The 14,248-nt window shown below is 39.3% G+C and overlaps 1 protein-coding gene across 2 annotated transcripts in view; it reads right to left on the bottom strand.

Moving 5' to 3' along the window:
- SLC35F1 (solute carrier family 35 member F1) overlaps nt 1–14,248 on the bottom strand; it is a 398,879-nt gene that overhangs the window by 74,777 nt on the left and 309,854 nt on the right. For both annotated transcript variants that reach the window (XM_015137311.3, NM_001266534.1), the window contains exon 3: nt 1,905–2,032. In XM_015137311.3, the coding sequence (XP_014992797.1) occupies nt 1,905–2,032 (128 nt within the window). The remainder of the gene's footprint in view (nt 1–1,904; nt 2,033–14,248) is intronic.

Raw genomic sequence — 14,248 nt, 5'->3', positions numbered from 1 at the left:
TGCCTGTAGTCCTAGCAACTTGTTGCTGAGGCCAGAGGATCGCTTGAGCCCAGTAAGTTGAGGCAGCAGTGAGGCATGTTTCTGCCACTGCACTCCAGCCTGGGTATAAAAGTGAGACAAAGGAAAAAAAAAGTTGTGCACTGAATTATTCTCCCTCTGGAATGTGCAGCCGTTGTGTGTGTGTGTGTGTGTGTGTGTGTGTGTGTGTGTGTGTGTTTTCTTAGAATTCATGAGGTCTTACACAAAATAAAGAAACTGTAATTGGGGAAGTCCTAGGTGATGGCTTAATCATATTTATAATTGGTGTGTTTATGTCTAAATGCTAATTTATGCATGATGCCATACCAGGTAGATTTATAAATTAATTTTAAAAAGTCATAGTCCTTGCTTTCAAGATCCTTAAAAATGTCCTAACAGCATTGACAATGTATAGAGAATAGAGAGTATGAGTATCCCCAAATACATTTTTTAACAAAAAGAAATGTAATATATTGTGCATGGGGGCATTTTGAGTCTCCTTTTCATCTTGGAAAAGATGAAAAAGAAACAAGAAGGCCAACTTTAGGGAGAGCAGGGCTCTAAAAGTTGCAGAAGAGAAAGTTCTAAAAGGGAGAGAAAAGATTTCATACAAGGAAATGTTTTTAAAAGGCAAGTGCCAAGAATGCACTCCTTCTGGAGTCTCATGGGGCATCTTGCTACTGCCTTGTATCTCTTCCAGCATCAGTCTAAAAGTCACAGGATGCTAAGGATTAAAGTGGCCAGACAGGCTCAGGTGTCCCTTACCAGTTATCTATTTTCTTAAATATGCACCTTACTAGGAATCTGATTGCACAAAAGCTCTTGGAACACAACGTGCATATGGAAGTGGTCCTGGAAAAATGCTACCACTAATTACTTTCATTTCAAGCTCTCTTTGAAGTTCATATGAAAATCGGATGGTAGGAAAACTAAGTCAGGTTTAGATAGTTTCCCACCCACTGTATTTCATCTAAATTTTTTCAAGTGCTTTGCTGCTTATTTGTTTCTCCATTTTTGTTATTGCTGTTCATAAGCAAATAGACAAGATGGCAAGAAGTATCAAAGCTAAACTAAATCTAGTATGAGAACAATGTTTTGTTTTGTGTTTTATCCTAGAGCTTTGCAATGGTATGGAATTAATAATATTGTCATATAAAAAGAAGTGAAGATGAAACAAAAATAGTTAAGTTTATCATTTACAGTACAATGAGGAATATATATGTCTGTCAAAAATTGTGAAAAGCAAAGGTAAACTTGCAATTGTGTGTGTGTGTGTGTGTGTGTGTGTTCATGTGTGTGAGAAAGAGAAGGAGAGGGAAGACGGGAGAGAGGAACACAGTAGCTATCTTCAGGCATAACACATTTTAAGAATTGAATTCTTGTCCCTTTAGGAAAAATCCTGTCCCTTCAGGTTGCAAATTTTACACATTAAAAAAGCTAAAAGAAAAGATTATTAAGCAGTTCGATTATTTAATCAAAGTCTATTAACATTCTAAAAAGTTATGTTGTGATTAAAATTGATTTGTTTTTATATTTATTAATAATTCTCCTAACATAAGATTAGTTGACAGCATTCAAAGACAAATTTTTTTACATTGTCAATAGTAATTGTAATATATTCGAAACAAAGGGATAAAAGATGTCCAATTACACTTAAATTAAAAAAATTATAAGACATAAAGTTCAAGTTAATTTTTATACAACCAGTTTCCCTCTTGTTGCAAAACTTACAGACTTATAGTATACAGAATCTGTATAGTACAGTCTGTATACTATAGTATAGTATACAGATAGTAACTTATAGTATACAAATTCTGAAGGACTAAACTGAAAGTAAACTACATGTGGATAGAGGAAGTTGAGAAGGAAAGAAGAACCATTGGTACCTGGATACTAGTCAGCGTTGTGTATTGGTAAGCCTTGACCACCAGGTAATTTGCTTCCAGGTCTATGAGTCCCAAAATCATGTACTTCCACCATCTTCGTCGTAAAATTGCCAGGAGGTTTTCTTCTCCTGTGTTACAAAGTTAAGAAGAAATGGGTTAGGTTCCTGAAACAGACTAAATTGTATATTTAGAAGAATTCTAATATGTTGCAACATTATATATTTTTAACTTTATGTTTACCAAATATTTAAACAAATAAATCAAGGTATCAGATACCCACATGTTTTTACTTAGCAAATTATCTTCATTGTAGATTTGGCTTTTCAAGTTAGTTTCTATGCCAGAGGAAGACTGGGCAGGTTATTAGCTTACCATGCAAAACATCTTTTGTGTGTGAATAAAGGAACGATAAAATATTTACATCATATGAAAATAAAAAGAAAGGTGTACCAGAAAGGCTGCATAAACACACACATTCCAAATCATCCTAAATTTCAGGATTGTGATGAAATAGATAAAAATGAAAAGAACCAAATAGAAAAAGGCTTGTGCTTGGCAGCAGTTCTGTAGTAAGACTCTGAGATGCTATCCTGAGTTCCTGATCAGCTTTGAATGTTGCATGCACTCTGGTGGTTTGTGGATGATGGGAAGAGAGAGGAAGTTGGGTCATCACTCTCGGATGAAAAGGAGTGCCATTTGAAAACACTTTTAATACTGCCAACAACTATAATCTTCACCATCTTGCATTTTAAACTGGTAGCATCAGAACAGCTGAATCTCATAGTTCTTCATTCTTATTTTGACATATATTTCAAGCCTGAGATAAACCTTATTTTTCAAGGCGGGGCAATCAGGATCAGGAACATAATAACTCTCTGTAGCCAACCTGTGGGGTCTTCATAGAGGATGTAGATATACAGAAATTCAGTGAATGGTGACTATAACCATATTTATGACTGTGTAACAAGGTATCCAGAGACAGAGATGTTTAAAACAAGAAATACTGATTATCTCTCAGTTTTTGTGGGTCAAGAACCAGGTTAGAGCTTAAATGAGTGTCTCCAGCTCAAGGTCTCCCAGTAAGTTGCAGCCGGTTGTCAACCAGGAATGCAGTGTGATCTGAAGGAATGACTGGGAAGGGACCTGCTTCCAAGCTCACTCACATGGCTGTTGGTGGGTGTTGGCCCCTTACCCCAAGGACCTTTGCACAGTACTGCCTCAAAACATGGTATTTGGTTTATCCCAGGATGAACAATGAATGAGAGAGAGAGAGAGAGAGAGAGAGAACCAAAGACGGAAGATCAGTTTTTTATAACCTGTTCTCAAAAGTCACACTTCTACTCTACTCTATTCTTTAGTAAAGGGTCAATAAGTCCAGCCCACATTCAAGGGGAGAGAATTCCATAAGGAAGTGAATACCAGGAGGCAGAGATCCTTGCAGGCCATCTTAGAGGCTGCCTAAACAGTGACACACATCTTTAGTACTAGAGATGTACTTCAGCTGGTCCTCAAAGCCTCAGCAGAACACTGGATCCTCAGCTGTATTTGGACCACTCTCAGAACCTTGAGCTACTGATTTCTGCTCTTAGCTGTATTCCAGTGACCATGATATGACGTGGTCTTTCCAACCCTATGGAGACATGTGAGCACAAAGCTTTCAGTTACATACAGACTGCCAAAGCATAAGTTGTGGCCAGTTGGCAATAGGAGGGAAGGGTCTCTTGACCTTTGGTGGTCAAATCAGTTTTCCAGCCTACTTTTTCAAGCCACACTTCTCATAGCCTTCAAGCCTTCAAGCATGCACAAAGTCTTTCTGTCTCAGGGAACTGCACTCCCCATCTTGCAAACTCCTATTCATTTTTCAAAATGTAGCCCTTCTCTGGTCTTTTGGCTAACCCCTTTCCTCAACTGGGCAATGCACATCCATCCCTGATTAATCCTTTCATAGGATTATGATTACTGACTCTTCACTAGACTGGGCGCTTTTATCCAAAGGTAGAGTTAATGTCTTACTCATATACTTATCCATAGCATCTAGCATACTGACATATAGCAAGGGTTAGCTAAGTGTTTTGGAGCGAATGAATTAATGAATAGAAAAAAAAAAAAAACCCCTGTGAAATACTGTCTGAATATGTCAAGAGCCAGTGCGAGAATATGAGTCACTCTTTTCACGGTTTTGCACATGAGAAGGCTGGTAGATGTGATCCCCAAGGTCAGTTATTCACTGCCAGATCATTTTGGCAGTCTTTGAACAGCTCTTCTGCCTCTCTGACTTGCCTTACATCTTTGACAATCAACACATCTGTCAGGATTTGTCTTGTCAGTCGGTGATTCTCAACCTGACTCTATATTCACATCATCTGGAGAGCTTTTAGAAAGTCCTGGCCGGGTGCGGTGGCTCATGCCTGTAATCCCAGCACTTTGGGAGGCCGAGACAGGCAGATCATGAGGTCAAGAGATCGAGATCAACCTGGACAACATAGTGAAATCCTGTCTCTATTAAAAATACAAAATTTAGCTGGGCGTGGTGGTGCACGCCTGTAGTCCCAGCTACTCGGGAGGTTGAGGCAGGAGAATCACTGGAACCCAGGAGGCGGAGGCTGCAGTGATCCGAGATCACACCACTGCACTCCAGTCTGGCAACAGAGCGAAACTCTGTCTCAAAAACAAAACAAAACAAAACAAAATTCAAAAAAGTCCTAAGCCTGGGACCAGCCCCTAGAGATTCTGATTTAATTGGTCTTGGGTAGGGGCCTGTGCATTGTGCTGAGGATCAAAACTAGGACTTTCAGATGATTAATGTTCAATGGCCATTCTCAGGGTGACTTGAGCTAAGAATCCCAAAGAGATACAACCACAGAGTGCTGAAGACTCTTCATACCAAAGAAATGACCTGAACATTTGGCCCAAAGTACGCTTTCTCTTGTCTCTGGGCCTTTCCATGTGCTGTTTCCTCTGCTTGGAGGACTATTCTTCCTTCAGTCTCCAAATGAAGTCTCAGCATACACACTTCTATCAGGAAGCCTTCCTTGATACTCTTATCACCCTAGACTGGGCTAGGTTTTCCTGCTGTGTGCTCTCTTAACACCCCCTTTTTTTTGAGATGCAATTTTACTCTTGTCACCCAGGCTGGAGTGCAATGGCGCGATCTCGGCTCACTGCAACCTCCACCTCCCCGGTTTAAGCAATTCTCCTGCCTCACGGTCTCCCGAGTAGCTGGGATTACAGGCATGCACCACCACACCCAGTTAATTTTGTATTTTTAGTAGAGATGGGGTTTCTCCATGTTGGTCAGGCTGGTCTCAATCTCCTGACCTTGTGATCCACCCGCCTCGACCTCCCAAATTGCTGGGATTACAGACGTAAGCCACCATGCCCGGCCAACACCCTTTATTTATATCTAGTGCTTATCCTCCTGTCTTATAATTACCTACTTTCTTGACTCTGTTACACATTAGATTATTAACAATTTGGAGACAGCAGAATTGTCTTGGTCATCACTTTATTCCCAGATCCAACAGTGCATGACAGGCAGTCAATACATAATACAACTGCGTACATAAATTTCATGTTTAATAATCTCAGCAATGTTAAATGCCATTGCAATTGAGGCACTGAAAATATATCTATTAGAAATATTCATGTTTCAGCCGATGAGAATTGTTTTCTAGTTAGAATGTAGACAACATCTGACAAAATTAATTTGGTGAACATTTTACACATAATACACTGTACCTTGGATATAAAAAGGTCAATGGCATATTTAACCTCCACACTGCAATTCTAAAAATAATAAATAAAGGGTCACAGACCCTTGTCCCAGTTAATTTACACAGTGAACACAGAATTGCCAGACTCAGAGCACACCAGCCACATCCCAATACACAGCGCTGAAAAAATGGGCTATGGTGCTGTTTGTTCCATCAATCAATAACATATTCAAAGTGTTATTCATTACATAGATTCAAAGGAATGATTAGTTGCCTTGCCATTCTGCTGAAGTTTGCAATGCAAAACACCCTAAATAAATGCTTCCATATTGTTTCATCTGAAGTACCTGAAAATAGACAACATGCTTGCTTAGCAGAATTATTCAGGAGGGCAAGAGGAAGGCTTTTTTAGTTTTGGTTTAGCAAAAAATGCAACCGCTGAAAAGCCTGCTTGGGGATTTATCTACATGACTCCCATTAACACTGTTCTACAATAGACCATTAAAACTATTTCTAAAATAATGAAAATACATTCCTTAGAGTCCCTGTGCCAGCACTACCCAAACCTCATGAAACAGGGCCATCTATAAGAAACACCAGTACAGCTGGTAATATGCTAATGTTTTGAAATCCACCCCATCTTTTTTTTAAAATTAACTGGGAGAAGTAATAAAATCCATGGGTGGAAACTTTAGAATTATGGTTTGGCAATTAAATGCATTCTGTTTACTATTTTTATTATCAATATGTCCAAATATAAATAAAAATATTAGAGAATAACGTACCCTCCTCCCTGATTTAATAAATGTTAACAGCTTGCTGTGTTTTTCTCAGATCTTTATTTTTTAAGAAAGAAAATTTTACAGATGAAATCAAAGACCCCTCTCTGTCCCTGCCAGATTTTATTTCCATTCCTCCTTCCTCAAATCATTGTCCTGATATTGCTTTTTTGTTGTTGTTTTTGTTTGTGGGGGGTGTTGTTTGTTTGTTTGCTTGTTTCAGACAGGGTCTCGCTCTGCCTCCCAGACTGGAGTGCAGTAGCATGACCGTGGCTCACTGCAGCCTTGACCTCCTGAGCTCAAGCGATCTTCCTGCTTCAGCCTCCTGAGTAGCAAGCCCAGCTAATTTTTGTATTTCTTTTTAGAGATGGGGTTTTGCCATGTTGCCCAGGCTGGTCTTGAACTCCTGGGATCAAAGAATCCACCCGCCTTGGACTCCCAAAATGTTGGGATTTACAGGCATGAGCCACCGTGCCAGCCTTATCGTCTTGATTTTGTTATGTAACTTTTAGGCTGCTGTTTTTGTTCACATTTCTACATGTGCATGTATTCAAAATAGCATATGACTTTCTTTCATGTGTTTTTAAATTTTATGTGAAGGTTTACTGTAAATGCTGTAAATATTCTTCTAGGCTTCTTCATGCTTATCCTTGTTTTAGAAATGCATCCTTGTTTCATGGAAAGCTAATTCATTTATTTTAAATGATGTCTATTATTATGTTTTATGAGTATGCCACAATTTATTCAATCTTCCACTGATAGACTTCTAATTGTTTCTAATTTTTCAAGCAATGCAGTAAAATTCCTTCCTTCCTTCCTTTCCTCCCTTCCTCCCTCCCTCTCTCTCTCTCTCTCTCTCTCTCTCTCTCTCTCTCTTTCTTTCTTTCTTTTGTTGTGTAGACGGAGTCTTGCTCTGTCACCAGCCTGGAGTGCAGTGGTGCAATCTCTGCTCACTGCAACCTCTGCCTCCCGGGTTCAAGCGATACTCCCGCCTCAGCCTCCCGAGTAGCTGGGACTACAGGCATGTGCCACTCTGCCCAGCTAATTTCTGTATTTCTAGTAGAGTTGGGGTTTCGCCATGTTGGCCAGGATGGTCTCGATCTCTTGACCTTGTGATTCACCCACCATGGTCTCCCAAAGTGCTGGGATTACAGGCATGAGCCACCGTGCCTGGCTGACATGTATGTCTTTATACACATGTATCTTTATAATTGATATAAAGTTTTGTTTTCACTCTCTCTTTAAAGGACTGTAGAGTATGGCAAATGTGTAAAACATAATGAAAGTTATTCTAATTTGAAGTAAGATAGCATTACAACAACTTCAGTGTTTGAGAATAGACAGGAAAAATCTTGGCCATGTGATTTATGTCTAATTTTGCTAAGCATCTGCAGGATGACCAATCAAATGTGTTTCATAATTTGTTAAACAAACACTTAATAGGATACTTACTATGTGTCCGTGTCCACTTGCTTTACAAATGCTATCTTATCCTCATTATAACCCTGTATATATTGGATACTACTACTAACTCCATTTACAGATGACCAGAGTGAAACCTGTAGGAGTTAAGTAACTTGTACAAGATCACATAAATAAAGCAGTATTTGAACTCATGACAATTTGGCACCAGGCTTCATATTCATTCATATTGCAATATTTTCTTTTGCTTGCTGTTTTATAATTATACCATTATCCTCGTGAGTCATGCATTTCTCATTAAGGGATCTTTCCTGACCTACTGGTCCAAACTCACTTGCAGGGCACCCCACTGCCAACTCCAGGGATGCCCATCATACCGGAGTGCCAGTATATGCATGGTGCTCCCCAGGAGTTGCCAGTCCTCAGCTCTGAATCAGCTTAGAGACCAGAATGTGTCCCATCACTATCATTTCAGTATCAGGGATTTGAGTCTCCTTGCCTGATCTAAGTCTATGACAGAATTTTTCCTGTGAAATGTGAAATAAGGCTTTACATCAATTTTTTGGCTTAAAAAGTCTCGTTACAAAAATAATCGTCATATGCTCGACTACTTGCTAAGGCCCCAGACATAGTAACAGTGGTCGCACATGGGGTGGGGTGAGGGTGATGGTGGCTAATAAATGCTGAGCGAATGAAAATTTTTGTCCAAGGGCTGAAACATGGTCCACATTCAAGCCAATGACTGGAAAACAGAAGAGCCTTGATTCATAGTATTCTTGTTCACTCCAGTGGTAGTCTGAGTATATAATAAAAGCACTGCAAGACAGCACCCTAAATGAATTCAGCTGAGGGGACAAGAAGCTGCGTTATTTTGGGAACTGCTTTTTCATCAAGGGATCTCATGGGTGGTGCCATCCTTCGTGGTGTTTTTACTCAAGAACAAAACTCAGCACACATTTCAGAGTCTGCAGCAAGAGTGATGCTCCTGCACAGGGGGCAAGATCCTTACTTGAATAAACACCTTTTTGGTTCACAGTGTGATGCCATAATATCATCTCTTTTACCAGAACTCCAAAGGGGAAAGTTTAAGTATTTTTTGTGTGTTTTGTTTTTGAGACAGGGTCTCATTCTGCCACTGAGGCTGGAGTGCAGTGGCGCAATCTCGGCTCACTGCAGTCTTACCCTCCCAGGATCAAGCAATCCTCCCACCTCAGCCTCCCAAGTAGCTGGGACTACAGATGCATGCCACCATACCTGACTAATTTTTATAGAGTCGGGATTTTGTCATGTTGCCCAGGCCGGTCTCAAACTCCTGGGCTCAAGTGATCTGTCCGCCTCTGCCTCCCAAAGTGCTGGGATTACAGGTATGAGCCACCACACCCAGCCTGTTTTACTTATCAGTGAATTTGAAAATAAGTATGACTTACGGTGGACATGTAATTACTCACTTTAAAAGCTAAAATACAGTATTGGATTTAGAGTTTAAAACTATTATCTTTAGTATGAAAAGTGAACAAAATTAATGTCCTAATTATATAAAAAAGAAAATCTAAATTGTTTATGAGAAGGATTGCAATCAGTTGCACCTCATAATGCAAAGCTGAGTGAAGGATGAAACACAAAAAAGATACATAAATTTTATCTTGTCTTCTTTCATTTATTTTTATTATTAGATCCAGAGAGTGAGATTAGGAAAAGTATAAAAGGCAGCCCTTTGATATTTTGGCTTAGTAATAAACGATGTGAGTTTAGCCACTGGCTGCCTCTTGCTGTATGGCACCTAGGAATTGAGTTAATGGCTCTGAACCTCAATCTTTCTACTATTAATGATACCACACATATTGCACACCACGTGCAAGACTTCAAAGAGGAAACCGCACAGAAGGGTGGAAAGAAAGCCAAGAGAAGAAACTTTGTGTTCATTCTCATTTTGCTCCCCTCTCACTAAACTCATAAAGCTCCTACTCATTCTTCAGGACCCAGTCTAAATGTTACCTCCCACATGAAACCTTCTCAAATTCTCTGCCACCCCTCCCCAGTTCCTCAGCACTTTCTTTTCATTCTTTGTTGCTTTGTTTTGTTTTTGCCCACCCTAGACTGCCTAGCATAGTGATTGAGACAAATTAATTACTCAATGTAAGACCTTTAAAATCTGCTCAATCACCTTTTTTCACGAAATGCCTAATATGGATTTGGAAAAATATCTAAAAGCAAATACAATGAATCATCATTGCATAAGGTTCTGGTATTTTTTACTTTAAACTGAGTACTAGGGGAAAATCCATAAATGCATAGATATCATTGCAGACAGAATAGATACAACACAAACCAACACTTTTGTCCGTATTTCTAGTTTTAACAGACGCATTTCTTCATAAATACCGTCAGCCTCCTAAAATGTAATCCATTTAAACTAAGTACATATTCATACCCCAAACTCCTGTCCAGTTGATATCTGTTTTTGAGCAACTCCCCTTGAGGGCCATTTTGCTTTACCTGTTGCAGTTTTCTACATGTGTAGGTTCTTGTTCCAAAAAATAGTCCCAAGAGTTCCTGCCTTTTGATTTGGACAGTGAGTATGCCAGGTTGGGCCTTTCCCTCAGGGCTGCCATGTTGCCAGGCTCCAGAAAGCAGTCTTCTCAGAGAAATCAAGCCTGGTGTCCTGTGCAGTTAAGCATCAATGGCAGCCACATCTTCCTGCTGGCAGTGCACCATGATGGAAGGCAGTGGAGCCATTCAGCAGTGGGCTCTCACCCAGGCTATTCCAGGAATGGGGTGCACAATGTCGTGCACCTTAGTCACTATTTATTTATTTATTGATACATATTAGATGTACATATTTTGGGGGTACATATGACAATTTGATACATTCCTGTAATCAAATTAGCGTAACTGGGATAACCATCATTTTAAATATTTGTTTTTTCTTTACACTAGGAACATTTGAATTGTTCTCTTCTAGCTATTTTGAAATGTACAGTTGATTAAGGTTAATTAATTATACTGAGCTATCAAACAACAGGTCTTAAGTATATATTTGTACCCATTAATTAACCTCTCTTCATCCCCTACGACCCCCTCTACTATTCCCAGCATCTGGTAACCACCAGACTACTCTCTATCTTCATGAGATCTGCTTTTTTAGCTTCCATGTATGAGTGAGAACATGCAATATTTGTCTTTCTATGCTTGGCTTATTTCACTTAACATAATGACGTCCAGTTTCATCCATGTTGCTGCAAATGATAGGATTTCATTCCTTTTTGTGGCTGAATAATATTCCTGTGTGTGTGTGTGTGTGTGTGTGTGTGTGTGTGTGTGTGTATTACGCTTTCTTTATCCATTCATCAGTTGATGGACACTTAGGTTGATTCCATATTTTGGTTATTGTGAAGAGTGCTGCAATAAACATGGAAATGCAGGTAACTCTTTGATATATTGATTTCCTATCTTTTGGGCATAAACTCAATAGTGGAATTGCTGGATCATATGGTTAGTTCTATTTCTAGCTTTCTGAGGAATGTCCATCTGTTTTCCACAGTATTGCTATACTAATTCACATTCCCACCAACAGTGTACAAGGATTCGCCTTTCTTCATATCCTCACCAGTATGTCATTCCTTGTCTTTTTGACAAAAGTCATTATAACTGGGGTGAGACTGTAGTTTTGATTTGCATTTCTCTCATAATTAGTGATGTTGAGTATTTTTTCATATACCTGTTGGCCATTTGTTCCTTCTTTTTAGATCTTTTTCCATTTTAAAATCAAATTATTTGACATTTTGCTATTTAGTTGTTTATATATAACACTTTATCTATTTTGATTATTAATCCCTTATAAGATGAATAGTTTTCAAACATTTTCTGCCATTTTTTGGGTTGTCCTTTCACTTTGTTGATTGTTTCCTTTGCTGTGAAGGTTTTTTTTTTTTTTTGAGATGGAGTCTTGCTCTGTCACCCAGGCTGGACTACAGTGGCTTGATCTTGGCTCACTACAAGCTCTGCCCTCCCAGGTTCACGCCATTCTCCTGCCTCAGCCTCCCAAGTAGCTGGGACTACAGGCGCCCGCCACCACGCCCAGCTAATTTTTTTTTTTGTATTTTTAGTGGAGATGGGGTTTCACCGTGTGAGCCAGGATGCTGTGAAGAAGGTTTTTAACTTGATATGACCCCATTTGTTCATGTTTGCTTTTGTTATCTGTGCATTTGAGGTCTTACACGAAAAAATCTTTGCTTAGAGCAATGTCCTGGAACATTTCCCCAGTGTTTTCTTCTAGTGCTTTCATAGTTTCAGGTATTAGACTTAAGTCTTTAATCCATTTTGATTAGATTTTTGTATATGTTGAGAGCTAGGGGTCTAGATTACCCCTTCTGCATATGGTTAACCAGTTTTCCCAGGATCATTTATTGAAGAGACTTCCCTTTCCCCATTATAACACATTCTTGGCACCTTTGTTAAAAATTAGTTGGCTATAAATACATAGATTTATATCTAAGTTGTTTATTCTGTTCCATTGGTCTATGTGTCTGTTTTTATGCCAGTACCATGCTGATTTAATTGCCATAGCTTTGTAGTATATTTTGGAGTCAGGTAGTGTAATGTCTCTAGCTTTGTTCTTTTTGCTCAGGATTGCTTTGGCTACTGGGGTCCTTTATTTCTGTGAAGAATGTCATTGGTATTTTGATAGCGATTACATTGAGCCTATAATTTGCTTTGGGTGATATTGTCATTTTAACAGAGTCAATTCTTCCAACCCATGCTCATGGAATATCCTTTCATTTTTTTGTGTGTTGTCCTCTTCAATTTCTTTCATCAGTGTTTTATATTTTTCCTTGTATAGCTCTTTCAGGATGCTCACTTTTACCACTTTTTCTTCAATAATACTGGAAGTCTGGACCAGAGCAATTAGGCAAGATAAAGAGAAAAAGGGTATCCAAATTGGAAAGGAAAAAGTCACATTAGCCTTGTACACAGATGATATGATCTTATATTTAGAAAAACCTAAAGACTCCACCAAAAAACTTTAGAAGTGATAAGCAAATTCAGTAAAGTTGCAAGATACAGAATCTACATACAAACATCAGTAGCATTTATATACACCAACAGAGAGCAATCTCAAGAAGAAATCAAGAAAGCAATCCCATTTACAACAGCTACTAATAATATAAAATAATACCTAGAAATCAATTTAGTCACTTTAAGCCTTGATTTTCCTCATCTATACACTAGTGCTACTAGGTGGACCTGCTTCCTTGAGTGTTTGTAAGAAATAAATGAGTGTGCCTATAGTCCCAGATACTCAGGAGGCTCAGGTGGGAGGATGCCTTCAGCTTGGGAGGTGGAGACTGCAGTGAGCTGAGATCATGTCACTGTACTCCAGCTTGGACAGCAGAGCTAGACCCTGTCTCAAAAACAAAACAAAACAGTAAAACAAACAGTCAACTAGTTTCCTTTCCAGGTGATTTAAAACAATGTATGTGATTATTTGCTATCTTCAATGAGTGCCAACATGTTGCACTTCACACCTAAATTTTCATCATCATGAAGATGTCATTTACAATGAAAAATACTGCTCACTAGCTCAAAATGGTCAATGACAGGTTGGCTATACGTGGGGTGGATGCTTTGATTTGAAATTATTCAAAGCAATCATAATTAAACTATGTACTCATATAAATCTCCCTATTTTCCTAGGGTGAGCCTGCTGAGAGGAAAATGTATTTGTCTTTTTTAATGACAAGACTATTTTGCTATTCTTAATCCCACTTTGTGAAAAGTGACCCTATTTGCCTTTTGGAAGTTTCCTGTGATTGGCTCTGATGTCTCTCGACATTAGCAGATGAATCTGTCAGTTTTGTGAATTTTGTTTTGAACAAACAGCCATGTAGCAGCTAATGACACACAATGTAAGGGGAAGAGGCCAAGACAGACTTGCCTCCGGACTACTGCCACTTGCTGAGTAGATTTAAGAGACAACATGACAGAAGGTGCCAGCCTGCACTCTTGAGGGCTGACCTTGAGCTCTGACGTGAGAGCATCTGTCATGGTGGACACATAGGTTAGACCCAATATGGGAAATTAGCAAGATGGAGTGTCAACGGGCCAGAAGCCTGGTAAAGCAGAAAGCTGGCTGGCCTCCTCTCCCCGTCTGCCCTCCCGTCTCCCATCCCAAATGCCAAGCACAGACCCACCAAGGCTACTTCTGTGACCTGACATTTATTTTCCATTGAACACTGTTTGTCAGGCATTGAGCCAGAGGCACCATACATTCATTCTTTCATGTAATTACCACCCTATACTCTAGGTTAAGAGCATGGAGCCAGAGAGACCTGTTAAAGCACTGATTCTGCCACTTAACTGGCTGTGTCACCTTGGGAAAGTCTACTATTTGTAAAATGAGGCAAACACCACATACTTGAAAATAACTGCT

This window comes from Macaca mulatta, chromosome 4 (genome assembly GCF_049350105.2).
Source record: "Macaca mulatta isolate MMU2019108-1 chromosome 4, T2T-MMU8v2.0, whole genome shotgun sequence".
Taxonomy (NCBI): Eukaryota; Metazoa; Chordata; class Mammalia; order Primates; family Cercopithecidae; genus Macaca; species Macaca mulatta.
This window is presented reverse-complemented; position numbering and strand designations above follow the sequence as displayed.